Source organism: Scylla paramamosain, chromosome 12 (assembly GCF_035594125.1).
Source record: "Scylla paramamosain isolate STU-SP2022 chromosome 12, ASM3559412v1, whole genome shotgun sequence".
Taxonomy (NCBI): Eukaryota; Metazoa; Arthropoda; class Malacostraca; order Decapoda; family Portunidae; genus Scylla; species Scylla paramamosain.
In genome coordinates, this window is record NC_087162.1 from 17299068 (window position 1) to 17315525 (window position 16458).

Below are 16458 nucleotides of genomic sequence, written 5' to 3' on the forward strand. Positions count from 1 at the left end.
AAAACTTTTTTTCCATGTATTATTTAAAATAATATATATATATATATATATATATATATATATATATATATATATATATATATATATATATATATATATATATATATATATATATATATATATATATATATATATATGTATATGTATACACTTTGACCGTTTTTCTTGAGTCGGAAAGGCCACATTTCCTCCAGAAGGAGTCCCGCCACATGTGATACTGGAAATAGTAACAGAAAACAGTACATATTAGAATATTTCAGTAAATCCTTAAAGAGGATTACCATTGCTCAGTTTCAGTTGAAGTAAACCAATCCTGTGTTGAATGTTCCCTCAGCTGATGCAATAACATTATATGTACTACTACATCAATCCCCTTTGAAGGGATACTACTGGGCCACCACGCTGATTATGCTCGCGGTCTTCCTTACTCTTCTACGCTAATTATTTCATGGAACCACCCAATGCCGTTCCCACTGGCATGGAAAGAACGGAAATGCACCTTTCCCTGACAAGCTCTGCCCAACTTGTCCGTATGATCGGTTTCTCATCACATAACAAGATTTTCATAGCTAGAACACATGTTTGTTTACTTCTGGAAAAAGAAGAGTGAAAGAAGTATTTGTACTAACTCCTTTCATTTTAACTATCATTGCAATATTTGCAAAGATTAGATGTGATGCAAAAATTAACTTATTGACTTGTGAAGTTCTCAGAAGTTTACTTTTATATCTTGTTAATCAGACATCAACAGTAACTGGTTTTCATCATCTATTTAATATTATAATAGGATATTGAGGATCATAAGTATGGGATAAAACTATTTTTTATTCTATTTTCTTCATTGTTTTGAGGAAAAAACTACAATTGATAAACCCTCTGCTGTGTATGATGTAATATCAATTTAGCAACTGTCTGCCGTATATAGTCTAACAGGTACAAGACCATATTACAATCTAAGGTCATTATTATACATAACCATATATATGTGATATTAATACAATTAATCTATTTATATGAAAGTAACAACAGGCAGTCTGAAGCTGTAAATGAACTACAGAGGCAAGAACACTTAGATAATGTCACCAGTGGTAGTTTGCACACTTCACTACTCGTGTTGCAAATGCTAGAATCCTATATTCTGTTACAAAACACCACTCTTTAAATTATGAGTGTGAATGCATTTGCATGGAATTCCTCAACTCAAATTACCTTGCAAAGCATACAATTTCAGAGCACAGAAAGCTTAGGGATTGTAACCAGAGATAATTTATCATAACAGCTGCTAGCTAATGCATTAATGTAAACTTAATGTAAAATGCAACTGCATTCACAAGACAGTATATAGTTTCTCAAATGTACTTGAAAGGGATATGCAGTGTTGATGACACAGTTGACAGGCATTATGTCAACAGACAGCAATACAGCCAGTTGTGTGCAGTACATCAAAGGTACACAGAGTATGCAGCACACAGCCTGCCTCATTTGCCTAATGAGACAGCACAAAGTTCAAGTCACAGGAATGATGACATACAAAATGGTCTACACGTCTCCTACAGTGCTAGGCAACAGATATACTTGCCTGTAACATGCACACTCATGAACTTTAAATGCATACCACAGGAATCTTAGGGAAAGATATACACAAAAATTGGTCAAACAGCCTTGCATAACTGTAAGGATATACATAATAATAGCTATGTAAGTTCTCATGATGTATGAAGAAATTCAAAGCTCACAATGTTAAAATGAACACATTATTATGTGCATAAACAGGACAAGAAGCTAGTTCTTAACTATCCTGATTCTTCAGTAGTTTTCTGGAGTAAAGGCATGTAAGTACTTCATTGTACATCCAATCCAATGACTGCTAACATTAGGTAATATTGTTAGCATCAATATGAGGAGTTCACAGGTTGAGAAACTTGCACTTTTCTTTTATGAAGTCAGAATTTTCAAGCCCTGGCCCACTCTTCTACTGACCCTTAATGCTAAATTCAGGTACCTTACATTTAGCACAGTTCAGCATTTATATGGTTAAGGTATATTTTGTAAGTATGAAATACTTGGAAGCTTCATACACTGAAATAAGTGTATAGCATCCCATAAAACTGTAAACATAGGATGCAGGAATTCCTTCTCATTATGAATAATTCTGAAACCAGGTTGTTCTGAATATATAACATTCAAGAAAAACATAAGTAAAGATTTAGGTATTTTCTGGTATAATAATTTATACTACAGTTAGTAACATATTAAAATAATGGATTCTGTAGCTAACAACCATATTGGCAACTTTGACAACTTATCACAGTTCATGCATTACCCGCGCATGTCAGAATAACAATGCACAAGACATGGACTGGGATGCCTCCCTCTAACACTCAACAATCATTCCATCAGCTGCGCTTCAAAATAAACAATCTGTATAGATTAACTCTGAATGCAGGACTTCATCTGACCGAGGAAAGTCAGAATGCTTCTATGATATTCTCAGCTACCTACAGGATAGGAAGAGAGGTATCAATACAGCACCCTTCAAAACAGTGTGAAAGGTCAGCTTTCCATGGACCTTCGATGAGTTACATTGGCCAAAGGTTTCTCAAATTCAATCAGATCTTATGTGGTTCATGCTTTGACAAAAGAGCTTCTAGGAGCCTTAGCTTTGCCTTGGCATGTTTGTAGTCCAGGTAGGTCTGTTCCATGGGTCCTCTGTCTTCCTTCTGCACCTTGCGACCCATTTCTCTTTCAAACTTTTCCTCGTAATCTCTGAGTGTTCTTCTTAGCTTCTTCTTTTCTTCACGAGCTTCCTTCTTCCTCTCTCTTAGTTCACTTATGGGCAGGGCATGGAGGTCTCCCAAGGCTAGTGATCTCTGTCCTTCCTTTGGATCATTGCTTGGAGTGTCTATTTGAGTGAAGTTTGTGTTGGGGGCATTGTCAGTTACAGGTGTGTTGCTGGGTGCAAGGATGAGCTTCTCACCTTCGTCTCCTTGTAATGAGCTGCGGTGTTGTGGTGAGGCAAGGGTGAAATCCATAGCCACATGTTCAATGATGGGTGGAAGTTCAACCATGTTCTCCTTTGTTCTCTGAAAATAAATTTGGATTAATTAGCATACACAAAGATGAACAACTAAGTGGAGAAATCTCTTTTAGTATGGAATGAAAGTGTGTGGCAATAGAATAAATGTGGATAGAGGAATTACTAAGAATTAATTAGAGTTATGTTTTAGTAACCAAAGTGATACTTGGTCACCAGTAATTTTGATATTTACTAATATCAAGATATTCCATGCATAATTCAGACTGAGAGAACAAGAGTGAAAATGTATAACAATAGTGACCACCTACATAAAGAAGTTGCAATGCAGCAATATAAAAACTGGTGCACATAAAGGTAAGAAATACACACAACAGCTTCCAAAACTTACAGCTCTCATGACGATTCTCTTCACTTGACGGTAGCGGTCATACAGAGGGCGAGCAAGATCTCGGTCTTCTCGGGTGGTTGGTCGGCCGTGCAGTGACTCATAGTAAAGGAGAGCTTTCTGCAGGGCTGTCTTCTCGTCCTGCATTTCTGTGCAGTTCATGCTCTTGAGTTCTGTCGGCCGTCCCACAGCTGATCTCTTGTCTCTTAGCCGATCCTCCACTTGCCTCAACGTATTAGCAGTGCAGGAGCCAGTGGCTGTAGGCTTTGCTCCAGGGTTAGTAGATTCTTGGCACCGCAATAGAGAAAGTGGAAACACAGTTGGTACGGACACAAGACCTGCTACATCATCCTTCATTTCTGTTGAAGAATAAAAATTCCAAATTAAGATGCCTGTAATATATATACTTTTCTATGTGTACAAAAAAAATGTGGTCATGCAAGTCTGACACTGTTGGAGACTCAAAGAGCATACTGGTGAGGCTTTTATTATAGTAACTAAGTATCTGGTAGATGCCATTATCATTCTGATAACATTTGCATGTACTGAGCTTGTTCATCCACCAGAAGCTTGCCAGGCTGTGGTCTCCAGCTATCTCCCTGCACATGCATTATAGTAGAAATTTTTTTAAGTAATCTGTACTTACGTTTCAGTTCTTTCCTGGCCTTGCTCAATTCACTCATGTACTTCTTGATTTCTTTGTGCTTCATCTTCTCACTGTGTGAAGGCCGATATCCTGCAGCAGCCTCAAATTCCTCCTCATAACGCTTGATCTTCTTCTTGATGGTATTGATGTTCTTCATGAGTATCTTGACGGCACCCTGTCCTGGTGGAGGACTGTGGTCATCCTGTCCTGGGGGAGGTCTGGTATCAACAAATGCCTGAGAGGACCTTGGAGACACCATAACATCATCTTCATCACGGTACCAGCTGTTCTGCACTCCTGAGTCATCATCAAAGCGGCTGGGGATGAGAAATGACAAAATATTACTCACAAACACACAATGGATAAACATTCAGCTTGAGAAATATTTCACATATAATCAAATGATTAACAGTTCTAAACCAGTTATTCAACAAAATTCATCAATGATGGGGTCTCCCTGTATTTTTTTCTTTTGTTACTTATAAATATTTATAATTATGTGACAAGCATATGGTAGATAGTTAATACAAAAGAGTATGAAACAAAACAGTAAAGAAATCTGTTTGAAACTTCATCAAGAATAGCTTGATGTATTACCTGTATCTTGGGGCAGTTCTGTGCCAGGAGTCACACACACTGGCATCTCGCATTCCCCATGAGCCTCGGTCACTGGTTACTGGTTCACTTGCATCCACCAGCTCACTCAAGCCAGAGGATGGGCTCTGAAGAGATGGATAAAATCACTTAATCATTTATTTTCATCTACAGTACTTCAAAATATCAGTGCTTTGTATGTGAAACAACACAAGGCTAACTCTTCATAATTTGTAATCATTACTTACATGATTAGCTGCCCTCAGACCCATGGTGCACGGCATGACATCAGTAGGGATGGGGTCGTAGCGGGTGGGCTCGTCATCTGAGGTGAGCGAGCTGAAGCATGAAGACGACTTCTCCTCTTCTGCTGACTGTGACTGGCTCCCGCTGTCCTGTTGACAAAAATAAACGCACTTGGTGAGGGAAAGATCAAACTACTACATAATAGTATTTCCTCTAAACTTGATTCAAGTGGCATACAAAGTGAATAGATAAATGAAATTAAATTAAATTAAGAAATAGATATAAGAAAGCTACTGACGGTATTCTGGAATTTTCCAATAAATCTTACAGAAATACGACCTCATTCAGAAAGGACTGCCAGCCATTCTTATCATCTTATACAAAAATCTGCAGAAGAGTGATCAAACAGACATGCCTGTGAGGTATGAGTCATGATGTTCTGGAATATTCCACTGAACAGCAACAACATTACATATCAAACACAGGAATGTCACTCATTTTACCTTGTACAAAAAGCTACTAATGTAACAGCAAACAAACAGAGGAAGAAGTGAGATGTGTCAAACCCATGCACGAGTTCAATGTTTTCATGATTGACTTCATGTTCACTCGCTAGACATACACAATAACCGAAAACGATCACGGTATTAAATTTGAACTGGTCTGTTTTGCCTAATTACAATGTCACTACATCTATCAGTTAATAGACTAATACAAGAAGAAAAGCTCTCAAACAGAAGTGGTGAGGATGTTGTGTGTACAAGATGAAGTGTAAACTCCTTAGAGTTGACGAAGGTCGGAGGATGGAAGGAGGCACGGAGCGGGGAGCAAAGAAGGAAGGATGGAGGCAGTCAGGTGGTACAGATGGGTGGGAACAGAGATTTCTAGGCTGCATACGTAGTTATCTTCTATGTATTATTCTGACATAAACGCATAAGAATAAGCAGTAGCGACAATCATAATCATGTCTAATACGATAATCCAGGGTCTAGCAAAGGCCGCTTACCTCCCATGGCGTGCTGCACACGTTTGTCCACCTTGGTTCCTGCTCCAGTAACATCCTCACTAATATCAACTACCAGTGAAAAAATATATCAGTTTGTATTGCTAGCGAATCACTACGAGTGCAAAGTTATCACAGATGATATCACAATAGTTTGAACACAAGCTTGTACGCGAACGTAAGTGCGGCTGCGATCAGCAAGGGACTGGTCACGAACAACTTGCTCGTTGTGGATCAGTTTGTCACTGTTTCAAGTACTTCTACTAACGAGAGAAAACACCACGTAATCTCGTCACCAACGCTGTAGTAATATGGAGCACACGTGCGCGAAGAGTCGCTGGGAGCGTGGCAAGACGCGTCCACTTACCGCAAGCCGCAGAGAGCTACTGAACCAACTGTGTGCACCACTCGAGCAACAGCCGCTTACGTCACCACACCACCACTGCCCACATTCCACCACCCTGTTTAGTTTAGCCTCCGTGGCCAGCCTCAGCAAACTTACAGGCACTGCCCGAGTCGACTTTTAACCTTTAAAGCGGATTGTCTTGGTGTGAAGACCTTTCATGCAGAGAAGCATGACGCAGATTTAAAAGACTAAGGACACCTGTACACGGGGTTGGCAGTACTGATGGCAAACCTGGCTGTGCGTCATGGCCGCCCCTTGCGTTTGCCAACTTTTCGACCTCCCCGATTGCCCATCGCGCCTTCACACCCAATCACCAAACAATAAAGTCCTTTTGGACGAGACCTTTTGTGTCTTCATAATTTACAGTAAACAATAAATAATAAATTAATAAAATAAATAAATAAATAAAATAAATTAATTAAAAAGTATGATTTATGATGCGGTTTTAACTGGGGCTGGGAGTGATAAAACGTCTGATTTCAGTGATTTTTTAAAATTGTCGCCAATAATTCAACACTTGCCATCTTGTGAGCACGCATATGTGAGCGCACGCCATGTGTGCGTACAAACACCTCAAATGAGCTTAGAAAAGGACATGGAAATATGTTCGTAATCAAATTATGTACGTGGCACGGAACAAACAAGTGTTAAAATAAATAAACGTGAATGTGTGAGAACACCTGTGACTTGAGAGCAGCGACGGTGGCGAGGGAAGAAGGGGCGTGAAATGGATGGTGCTGAAAGGAGGCGGCACCAGCGAGTGAGACACACATGGCAACAATGACTAGAACAATTTCACATGGCACTGTTCATTTTACAGTAACAGGTCACGGAATATTTTTTAACAAGATAAGATAACTGCCTCACTCCCATCTCGAGGCGCACAATGGTCACGTGCGAAAACTGTTATCCTCCATCCAGTGGCCTTTGCCCTGATATACAATAGCCAACAAGAGAGGCAGACCCAGTGCTATTTGAAGGAGTACATCAACCCAAAGTTAGCAACATTTTATAATGATTAAGTAAGAAAATTAAAATCAGTAAAACACCGTGATTTTAATAAAGCATCGTTTTTTAAATAGCAAAGTTCATCTGCCCCGTAGCCACTGAAGTCCTTGCCAATTTTTTTTTTCCCACGTTCTCGATTTATAGACCTTCCCTCTCTACAAACCACATAACAAATGATGCTTTAAGTAAAAGTGATCTATATACGAGTCGACAAAGAAAAAAAAAAGAGAGAGAGAGAGAGAGAGAGAGAGAGAGAGAGAGAGAGAGAGAGAGAGAGAGAGAGAGAGAGAGAGAGAGAGAGAGAGAGAGAGAGAGAGAGAGAGAGAGAGAGAGAGAGAGAGAATCTCAATTTACAAGAGCAGCAAAAGATAAGTACAAACGTGACTTGAGACCCCTCCATGGAGGCACTGGGCAGAGGAACAAAAGGCTGGGGAGAGAGACAACTCTAGTTCCAATGAGACACGAGGAACGCGATGCAGAAACCTTTCATTGGCGAAAGATTTACGGCAACGACACTGGGACCATCTGGAAGTGTGTGTGTGTGTGTGTGTGTGTGTGTGTGTGTGTGTGTGTGTGTGTGTGTGTGTGTGTGTGTGTGTGTGTGTGTGTGTGTGTGTGTGTGTGTGTGTGTGTGTTTCAGCCACTGCACGTGCACAAGATAAGCCTCGTGCGTTACCTTTCCTTAATCTCTTAACCTGTAACGCTTTGCGCCGATGAAACTACCGCTATATTACTTTGCTGAATCTCCTTTGCCTGTTTTCCTCCATGACACTGCCTCCTCCCTCATGCTATGGGAACTTATATGACTTGATCAAAGTGTACTGGGAAACATGAACTTTTCACATTATTGGTGTGTGTGTGTGTGTGTGTGTGTGTGTGTGTGTGTGTGTGTGTGTGTGTGTGTGTGTGTGTGCACGCGGTTTGTTTTGCAAGTTTACAATACAACGACACGTGGTGACACGCAATGATAAGTCTTCTCTTTCTTCCTCGTCTTGTTCACACTTCCTTATTTTTAGCATAACATCTTGCCTACATTACTGAGTAGTGAAGAGCGGGGTTATTTTCACCGTGTCCCAGAAGCCACCACCAACCTAATACTGGTACCTGACTCACCGCTGCTCCGCGCCTCACCTCGCCTCGCCCACACATCTGGATATCCCAAACTCTCGTCTCCATTCATACGTTTACTGCTTCCGCCGCACTCCCCTTATTTACAAACTACACATCTGTTGTTTTCCGACTACGTGTGATTTTCCTATTTCACAACTACACACGCTTAGCTATTTTAATAAATACTAACAACTTTCCAAAAAATTTTCCTTCGTTTTCTTTTCCCTTTTCCTCGACAATCTTCAAAGCTTCCGAGGCTAAACATTTATTCCTTTATCAATTGAGTTTATACTTCCCAGTGTGAGTAACAGTGACTGAGTCTGTCGGTCTCTTCCTGTCCCTTGCTTCCCTTTTGGCACGGCGCGGGACAAGGGTTGGTGCCGCAACACTTCCAAAAGGGGAGAGGCAAGAACTGTCAATAGCGAACCCCTTCATCATAGCTTGTCTGCTTTATCTATTCCACACCCACTCCCTCTCTCTGTCTCTTATGCCAAGTCCAATTAATCAGTCCTTTCTTCTTCGCCTCTTCACCCTTGTTTGCATGGCGCGCATCCCTTGGTGGTGGCGTCATGCTAACGCTGGTGGTGAAAGCATGTTATCTGCGGACTTGCTGATTCCCTTCCGCACCCTTGTTCCCTCCTCCTCCCAGAGTCAGCAGTGTGAGTGCTGAATGGAAACATCTTAATGGATGCCTTGCCCTCGCTGACCCTTGCTGTCCTCTCTGCTTCCTGTCAACACACACCCACTAATCTAATATTATTTTCTTTACGTTCTCTTAATTTCCTTCTTTACCTGCCATATTTTTTGCCTTATTTATTTTTTTTTTTGTTTTGTTTTTATTAATTATCAGCGTTTTTTTTTATAAGTTCACCTCCTATCTATCTCCCTTTTCAACGTCAATTATCTGTTACATGCTCCTCTCAACAACACATATACTCTTAATTAAACGGCATTCCTTCTCATACTTTGACTCGCTTTGTGTCATCGTGCAGCTCGTTATAATTCACGCCCGCACCTTCAGGCTTCCTACCTACTCAGTCCCTCCAATACAGAGAAAAAATAATGGAGTAGTGTACTTTGAAAATGCTAATGAGGTGAGGATATTAATAGATGAATTATCAAACAAAAAAAAATGTGTGTGTGTGTGTGTGTGGTGATGCAGAATGCCTAGAGAAAGAGATGAGGGAATGACGAGTTGTAAAAAATAACGGAAGCAGTAAATATGAGAGGGATGAAAATAATGCCAAGAGGTAATGTGTAGCGGTAAGATGAAATGGAGGTACAGACGGCGAGAATGGAATGGGATAGAGATGGAAAATAATAAAGGGGAGATCATCTAACGAAACTAATCAAGGTGTATTTACCTGTGGGCTGTGGACGTGGTGCCTCTTCTTCGTCCTCCTCCTGTTGCGGCGGGATGGGGGCGGGAAGTTCCTGGGGAAGAACCTCTCGCTGAACCTCCTCTCCTCATGAGTATCCAACTCGGGGGCATAGATGGCCCTCTCACTCTCGCCGCCAGTCTCCCAGTTGTCTTGTGCTGACACGCAGCTGCTCTCTGGGCTCTGCGGGACACACGGGAAACACACAAACATTAGACGAAGGTTATACAAGCCACTGCACTTTAAATCACCTGAATACTGCAAGGTAGCAAAGACAGTATGAGTGTGCGTCTCTTTTACGGTACAAGTCGATTGCTGTGGATTTAGGTGCAACAATCCCTCTGCTTCTATTTCAATTACATGCACAGTACATTATCATATTAACAAATATTTACACTTTTCGGTTCTTTTACATAGCAAAGAGTTTTCTCCAACAGTTACTGTAGTGTTGTGAAATCTGTCTAGAAATGTTAGGTTAGTTCAGTGTGCTGCTGTTTGAAATCCCTTGTAATCCCTTGAATTTTCGTTTTTATTTTACCCCGTGTTGAGTTGAGTGCCCGCGACACTGGCAAGGGAGGGAAGCGTGCCGGCCTCACCTGTGTGTTTGTGTCGTCATCCTGGTTGGAAGGAAGGTCGTCATCGTCTTCGTCATCCACAGGAGATATGAGCGAGTCAACAGGGCTAGTGAGGAACTCCTGAATAGAAAGAAAAGGCCTCATGTAAGCTCGACTCTCTCTCCTCTCTCTCTCTCTCTCTCTCTCTCTCTCTCTCTCTCTCTCTCTCTCTCTCTCTCTCTCTCTCTCTCTCTCTCTCTCTCTCTCTCTCTTTCTCTCTCTCTCTCTCTCTCGTATCAGTCATACCACCTCTGCTTAACTCAGCAGGGGAGGGGAACTAATGAAAACTCCTAATACTCTAATCCCACACCTGATCACTGGCGGAGACCTTATCTCTACACCCACCTCGTAAGGCACATTCCATCACCCCTTCCGCTCCCCACTGTCTGTGTCTGTCTTGGTCAGTCTCTCACCCGTATTCGAACCCTCGAGTCCCTGAATTACCCCCCTCCCCCCTCCCCAGCTCTGTCTCCGTCATCAGGAAGCCCCGGAACTACTGCACTGACAGAAATGCTTCGTCCGCAGAGCTTCCGACGAGACGAAAATAACAGGGTCTTAGTGTTCCGGCGGGGGGTGGTAGTGGTGGTGATGGTGGTGGTCGTAGTAGTAGTAGTGGTAGTAGTAGTAGTAGTAGTAGTAGTAGTAGTAGTAGTAGTAGTAGTAGTAGTAGTAGTAGTAGTAGTAGTATATTTAATTATAAAGAATGACTGGGTAAACAATAATAATATTGATAACAGTAATAGTAACAACAACAACAACAACAACAACAACAACAACAACAACAACAACAACAACAACAACAAATAAAATAAAATAAAATAATAACAACAAAAACATTCCCCACCACCACCACCACCACCAACAACAACAACAACAAAAACAACAAGAGGAGGCAGCGGGCAGCGTGAGTCTGGACAGTACTGTTGTTATGATGGGACGTTGCCAGCGGGCCAGTTCTCGGACGCCAGGCAGGTGTGCTCTCTAAAAATAGTGGAGCCGCATCCTGCCTTGCCGACGCCACACCTCCAACTCTACATCAGAAAGACGCACTGGGGAAGCCCTAGCAACGCACTGATTGTGTGTGTGTGGGTCACGAGCGGGGGAAGGAAGCAAGGAAGCAAAGAATGGGGGGGGAGGAGGGAGATGGTGAGAAAAACAAGTTTGTTAATTGAAAAGGTAAGTGAAGAGAAAAAACGGAAGTAGATGATGATGCAAGACAATAGGAAAAAATATGAAAGAAGAAGAAGAAGAAGAAGAAGAAGAAGAAGAAGAAGAAGAAGAAGAAGAAGAAGAAGAAGAAGAAGAAGAAGAAGAAGAAGAAGAAGAAGAAGAAGAAGAAGAAGAAGAAGAAGAAGAAGAAGAAGAAGAAGAAGAAGAAGAAGAAGAAGAAGAAGAAGAAGAAGAAGAAGAAGAAGAAGAAGAAGAAGAAGAAGAAGAAGAAGAAGAAGAAGAAGAAGAAGAAGAAGAAGAAGAAGAATTAAACGTGACGCGTAGTAGTATCAGGTTGCTCTAGCAGCAGCAACAGCAGAAGGGGCAACAAACGCCACGTGAGCATCGCCTGCGTGGGAAGCGGGCGGAGGAAGAGGCGACGGAGGTATACTTGAAGTGGTGGGGGAAGAGGAGGGTGAAGGGAGAGAGGGAGAGATAGATATGGCCTACGTGACTTTATTTATACCTGAACTTCCTCCCTCTACCTTACCCCCACCTCTACACTCCCTCCCCCTCTTTCTCTTCATTGAATCCGAGGCTTGAGTTTGGTTATATAAGAGAAATATAAGAAGGAGGTCAGGGAGTGTGGCTGCGGCAGTGTGGTTAAGGGAGGGTTGGGGGGAAAGGACAAAGCGGGGAGGGAGTGTGTGGGGAACGGAATGACAGATGAGGGACAGAGGAGCAAAGGGATAGAAGAGTTAGCATGACATAATGACGATAAACAGTGTGGTGACGCTGATGGTTTGTTTATAGGTCAGTGTCGTGAAGTATCATAACAACTTGTCCTGACGTAATGCTGCTTCATGAACCTAGTTACTTCACAAGGAAATAGCTGAATAAAGAAAACAATTACGCAAAGGTTAATGGGTGGTGGTGGAGGTGGCGGAGGTGAGTGGCGCCAGGAAGGTGACAGCCAGGAAGGTGCCCACTTTTGATGCCTCTTTTCCTTATAAAGTTAGGTAATCTTCATAAATTTAATAAAGCGCAATGAAACTGATGAAAAAGGTTCGTTGATTGATCTCCTAAGCAGTATTGGCAATTACAGAGTTAATTAAGTCAGAGACAAAAAAGTGAACAGTGAAAAAAAGTTTGTGTGTATATATATTTCCGACGGGCAAGAGTCAGGAGTTAAGTAAACCTAATTTATATGCTTCGACGTAAACTTTGAGGTGTCTGTAGGTGGAAAGTGTGAAATTTCTAGCATTAGTAAGTGGAATATGCACTTACTACTTTACGAGTAAAATATTCGGTAGTACAATATGGAAAGCACTTCGCGTTTAATGAATATCCAGGTATATGTAATAGTAAACTATTATACCCCGTGAAACACTCGTCTCGCGAAGTATCAGTTATGCAAGAGTAACCACCACGAGACTTCTCAATATGCAAGTTATAATTTGTATCATATTACTCCAACGCGTCAGTGGATTTCATTATATAAGACAAAACCGCAAGAGGATGAAGACCACAAAACTCCCAGCCAGATTCACCTGAACCTCACGCTAACCTCACCTGCATAACATCCAATCTTTCGCATTCACGTTTGTAGTGATTATAGTATTTTTAGATCCAGGGGGTTAGATATTTCTGGCACTAGAAGATTACTGCTCCTCGGTTTATGCACCTGGAGCCTCTTACGCCGGCAAAAATAGCAACAGAATGCCAGGTGCAGCGAAGGAAGGGAAAAGAGCCACGCTGTGCTGAGTAATGAGAGAGGGCAGCCCCGCATCGCTATTGGCCGAGTGGGATCAGTAACACAATGCCATCAGACCTCCCTTCCTACCTCACCTTACTTCTCCTGCCCTCCTCCATCACTTCCCATCCGATCAGTCTCTTCCTCCCCTTACCTCATCTCTACTTCCCCTTCCACCCGTTCAGCCTCTCCCACCCCACCCCCATACCCGAAGCCTAGGCCTGTCCAGCACCTGCTCCTCCCTGACAGCGGGGCCACCACGGTCCAGGAAGGAAGTGTAGGTGCAGTGGAAGATGTCGTAAGATTTGGGTGTTGAACGTGAGCCTCCACGGCCACCAACATCTATCTCACCCTTCCCCCGTCATCTCTCTCTCTCTCTCTCTCTCTCTCTCTCTCTCTCTCTCTCTCTCTCTCTCTCTCTCTCTCTCTCTCTCTCTCTCTCTCTCTCTCTCTCTCTCTCTCTCTCTCTCTCTCTCTCTCTCTCTCTCTCTCTCTCTCTCTCTCTCTCTCTCTCTCTCTCTCTCTCTCTCTCCGTGTGTCATAAGCTTAAATACAGAATAAAGAAAGAATAAGAGAAAAAAGCTCTTGGTATGTGATAAGGAAAAGTGTAATAAATAATATGCCCACACCAGCACCCACATCGACACACACACACACACACACACACACGTGTACACTCACCTTTGTGTAAGTCGGCGCCTCTGGTCTGAAGCTGTCCAAGTTTGCTACAATCTCCTTAGTGGACCTGTTGGAAGAAGGAGAATGTAAATTAGCTACTATGTTCATAATGAAACTCTCTCTCTCTCTCTCTCTCTCTCTCTCTCTCTCTCTCTCTCTCTCTCTCTCTCTCTCTCTCTCTCTCTCTCTCTCTCACACACACACACACACACACGTACATGCAAGACTAAACGCTTAAATGACAAATTTCATGCGGAGCCCGACAAGAAAACAGAGAGAGAGAGAGAGAGAGAGAGAGAGAGAGAGAGAGAGAGAGAGAGAGAGAGAGAGAGAGAGAGAGAGAGAGAGAGAGAGAGAGAGAGAGAGAGAGAGAGAGAGAGAGAGAGAGAGAGAGAGAGAGAGAGAGAGAGAGAAAGCGGACAGATACAAAAATATGATAAACCATACACGTAAATAAACAATAAAATATACAACTGCATTTATGCGCACCACATTGCGAGCACAAAAATCAAAGCAAATGGAGGATGGATGGTTGGACATCGGGAGGGAGGGAGGGAAGGAGGAATGAAAGGGATGACGAACAGAGAAGGGAAGCTGGGCACGGCATAGCTAAGGGACGAGGCAATCTAACTGGAGGGAAGTTACTGGATGGGGAGAAGGCGCGAAGCTTCAACCGTGTGTCAAGATTATGTAAGGAAGTAATTAAGAAATAATGCCACGATAAGAGGGATAAAGATAACGAGCACGGGACCAGACGATGTGTGACGGGGGAGAAATGTTGTAGTAGTAGTAGTAGTAGTAGTAGTAGTAGTAGTAGTAGTAGTATGTGTTTGTGTGTGTCTGTATGTGTGGGAGACAGCGGGGAGGGCTTTTAGGGTTTAGAGGTGAGGACGTGGGCGCATCTCCCTTGCCTCTCCCCGGCACGGCAGTAGTAGCCACTCGCGCACCACCACAGCCTCCAATCAATGAACACCCTTGTGAATGAGTGACGCCGCATCGGACTTGCGGGTTCCAAAAAAGGGATTAGATTTTGGTCATAACCGAGGTGCGAGTCAGGCGAACAGTGGCAAAAGACAGAGAATAAGGAAGAGAGAGGGAGATGAAGAAAAAATGATAATCCCCGACAGGATCCGGAAGAGGAAGGACTGACTGACATGCGCGTTTCAATTCAGCTTCAGGTCTCTAGCACTGCTCTGACGTCAGGACGTGGTGACGTCAAACACTCGAATGGAGGACGAGCGGCGGGAGGCGCCCTGTAGTGCCCTTCAAGAGGACGAAAGAGTGAGCCAATGACGGGAGGGACCCACACCCTGGTAACAACTGACACGCGAGGGACGAAGCCTACTCCTAAGAGATAGATTTGGGAACAGGGAATGCATGTAGAAAGTTCTAGGCGGGAAGAAAACGGCAAGCGACCCACAAAGGGCGTGAACCTTCTGTCCAGGAGTGAATGGGAAACTGAAACACTGGGAGGCCACGCGGTAACTTACTCATGTATTTTTTCATTTTAAATTTTGTTGTGAAGCGTGAGATAGGTCAGGGGTGTTATGGTCCGCGACGGCCAGGCACTGTGGCCCAAGCATTCAAGAACGATACAAATAATAAAACGATAATACTTTGTTAGTCTACGTTGGTGTTAGTAAGACGAAAAGTTAGTCTACGATGACGGCCACGACGATGACCAACAGCAATGACGCACTCGTCACCCTCCCGACACCCTCAATTTTTCCCCAAAACAAAAAAACTAAATGACTGTTATGACACCCGGGCACCACGTGTCTGGCGACGTGACGGTCAGCTCGCGGAGGGAAGGAAATGGCGTTCCTAAACCTTGGGTAGCCATGACATGCATGTGGCGGGGCGGGCAATAAAAAGTCAGAATATGGGCGGTGTGGGCGGGCTGATGAATGAGGCGAGACGTGCACAGAACCACCAACAAAATAGCGGCTCAAGACACCTAAACAGGTGGCCACCACGCAGGCTGGGCCACGGCGGCAGTGTCTACCTGATCACTTTAGGGTCGTGTTCGCCGCCCTCCTTGCCGTCAGCGTGTTCCTTGCGCTTCCGGTGGAGGCCGGGGAGGTGAAGGGCAACGGCAGAGTCCTGAGGAACCTCCCTCAGCCGCTCGTCCTGCGGGCCTGGGATGGTGCCACCGTCCCCCGGGTCAAGGGTACAGGTGAGGGGCGCAGCAGGGTCAGGAGTGACGGGGGAGGCAGGATCGAGAGGCAGGGACGTGCAGACATGGTCCACACCGCCCCCCGGAATAGTAGAGGTGGAGCTCCAGGCCGCGGTGCCATTAACACTCTTCCCGCCGCCACTGCCCACCACGTCGCTGAGCCTGGTGGCGATGGGACACCTCACGTCATCACCACACTCGCCTTTCAGTGCTCCCACACGTCAGTTTTACCATCACACTGCCCAACTGGTGACTCACTTCCAAAGCTTCATCC

The 16458-nt window shown here is 43.6% G+C and overlaps 1 protein-coding gene across 15 annotated transcripts in view; it reads right to left on the reverse strand.

Annotated features, from left to right (window-relative positions):
• Positions 1–805: 805 nt before the first annotated feature.
• LOC135105787 (protein FAM13A-like) overlaps positions 806–16458 on the reverse strand; it is a 47364-nt gene continuing 31711 nt past the window's right edge. For 3 of the 15 annotated variants that reach the window (XM_064014287.1, XM_064014283.1, XM_064014284.1), the window contains 10 exons: positions 16014–16346; positions 14012–14075; positions 10411–10509; positions 9800–9997; positions 5915–5983; positions 4911–5057; positions 4666–4790; positions 4069–4385; positions 3426–3781; positions 806–3083 (listed from right to left, as the gene is read on the reverse strand). In XM_064014287.1, coding sequence (XP_063870357.1) covers positions 2610–3083; positions 3426–3781; positions 4069–4385; positions 4666–4790; positions 4911–5057; positions 5915–5983; positions 9800–9997; positions 10411–10509; positions 14012–14075; positions 16014–16346 — 2182 coding nt within the window. In that variant the 3' untranslated portion in view covers positions 806–2609. The remainder of the gene's footprint in view (positions 3084–3425; positions 3782–4068; positions 4386–4665; positions 4791–4910; positions 5058–5914; positions 5984–9799; positions 9998–10410; positions 10510–14011; positions 14076–16013; positions 16347–16458) is intronic. The other 12 variants (XM_064014299.1, XM_064014296.1, XM_064014292.1 and 9 more) reach the window with 6 other exon arrangements.